The 235-nt window shown below is 54.5% G+C and overlaps 1 protein-coding gene across 1 annotated transcript in view; it reads right to left on the bottom strand.

Annotated features, from left to right (window-relative positions):
- Positions 1 to 235, bottom strand: part of EMH_0029540 (uncharacterized protein) — a gene marked incomplete at both ends in the record, with an annotated part of 3,646 nt that overhangs the window by 1,237 nt on the left and 2,174 nt on the right. Inside the window, 1 exon segment of the mRNA XM_013494314.1 lies at positions 48 to 198. Within this exon segment, the coding sequence (XP_013349768.1) occupies positions 48 to 198 (151 nt within the window).

Genomic DNA, 235 nt, shown 5'->3' with positions numbered 1-235 from the left:
AGCAGCAGCAGCAGCAGCACTAGCAGCAGCAGCAGCAGCAGCAGTACCTGCGCATCTCCATTCTTGCCAATTGAGCGGATTGTATTTGTTGCTGTGTTTCTATCCCTTCCCAGCAGAAGGGTGCGAGTGCTTGTTGCTGCTGCTGCTGCTGCTGCTGCTGCTGCTGCAGCAGCAGAGTAAGCTGCTGATCCTCTGTGTCTGCATCAACAGCAGCAACAAAGAAAAACAGCAGCCG

The sequence above is a fragment of the Eimeria mitis genome, genomic scaffold (genome assembly GCF_000499745.2).
Source record: "Eimeria mitis Houghton genomic scaffold, Emh_scaff1105, whole genome shotgun sequence".
NCBI classification, from domain to species: domain Eukaryota; phylum Apicomplexa; class Conoidasida; order Eucoccidiorida; family Eimeriidae; genus Eimeria; species Eimeria mitis.
Note: the sequence above shows the minus strand (reverse complement) of the source record. Positions and strands in the feature narration are given on the sequence as shown.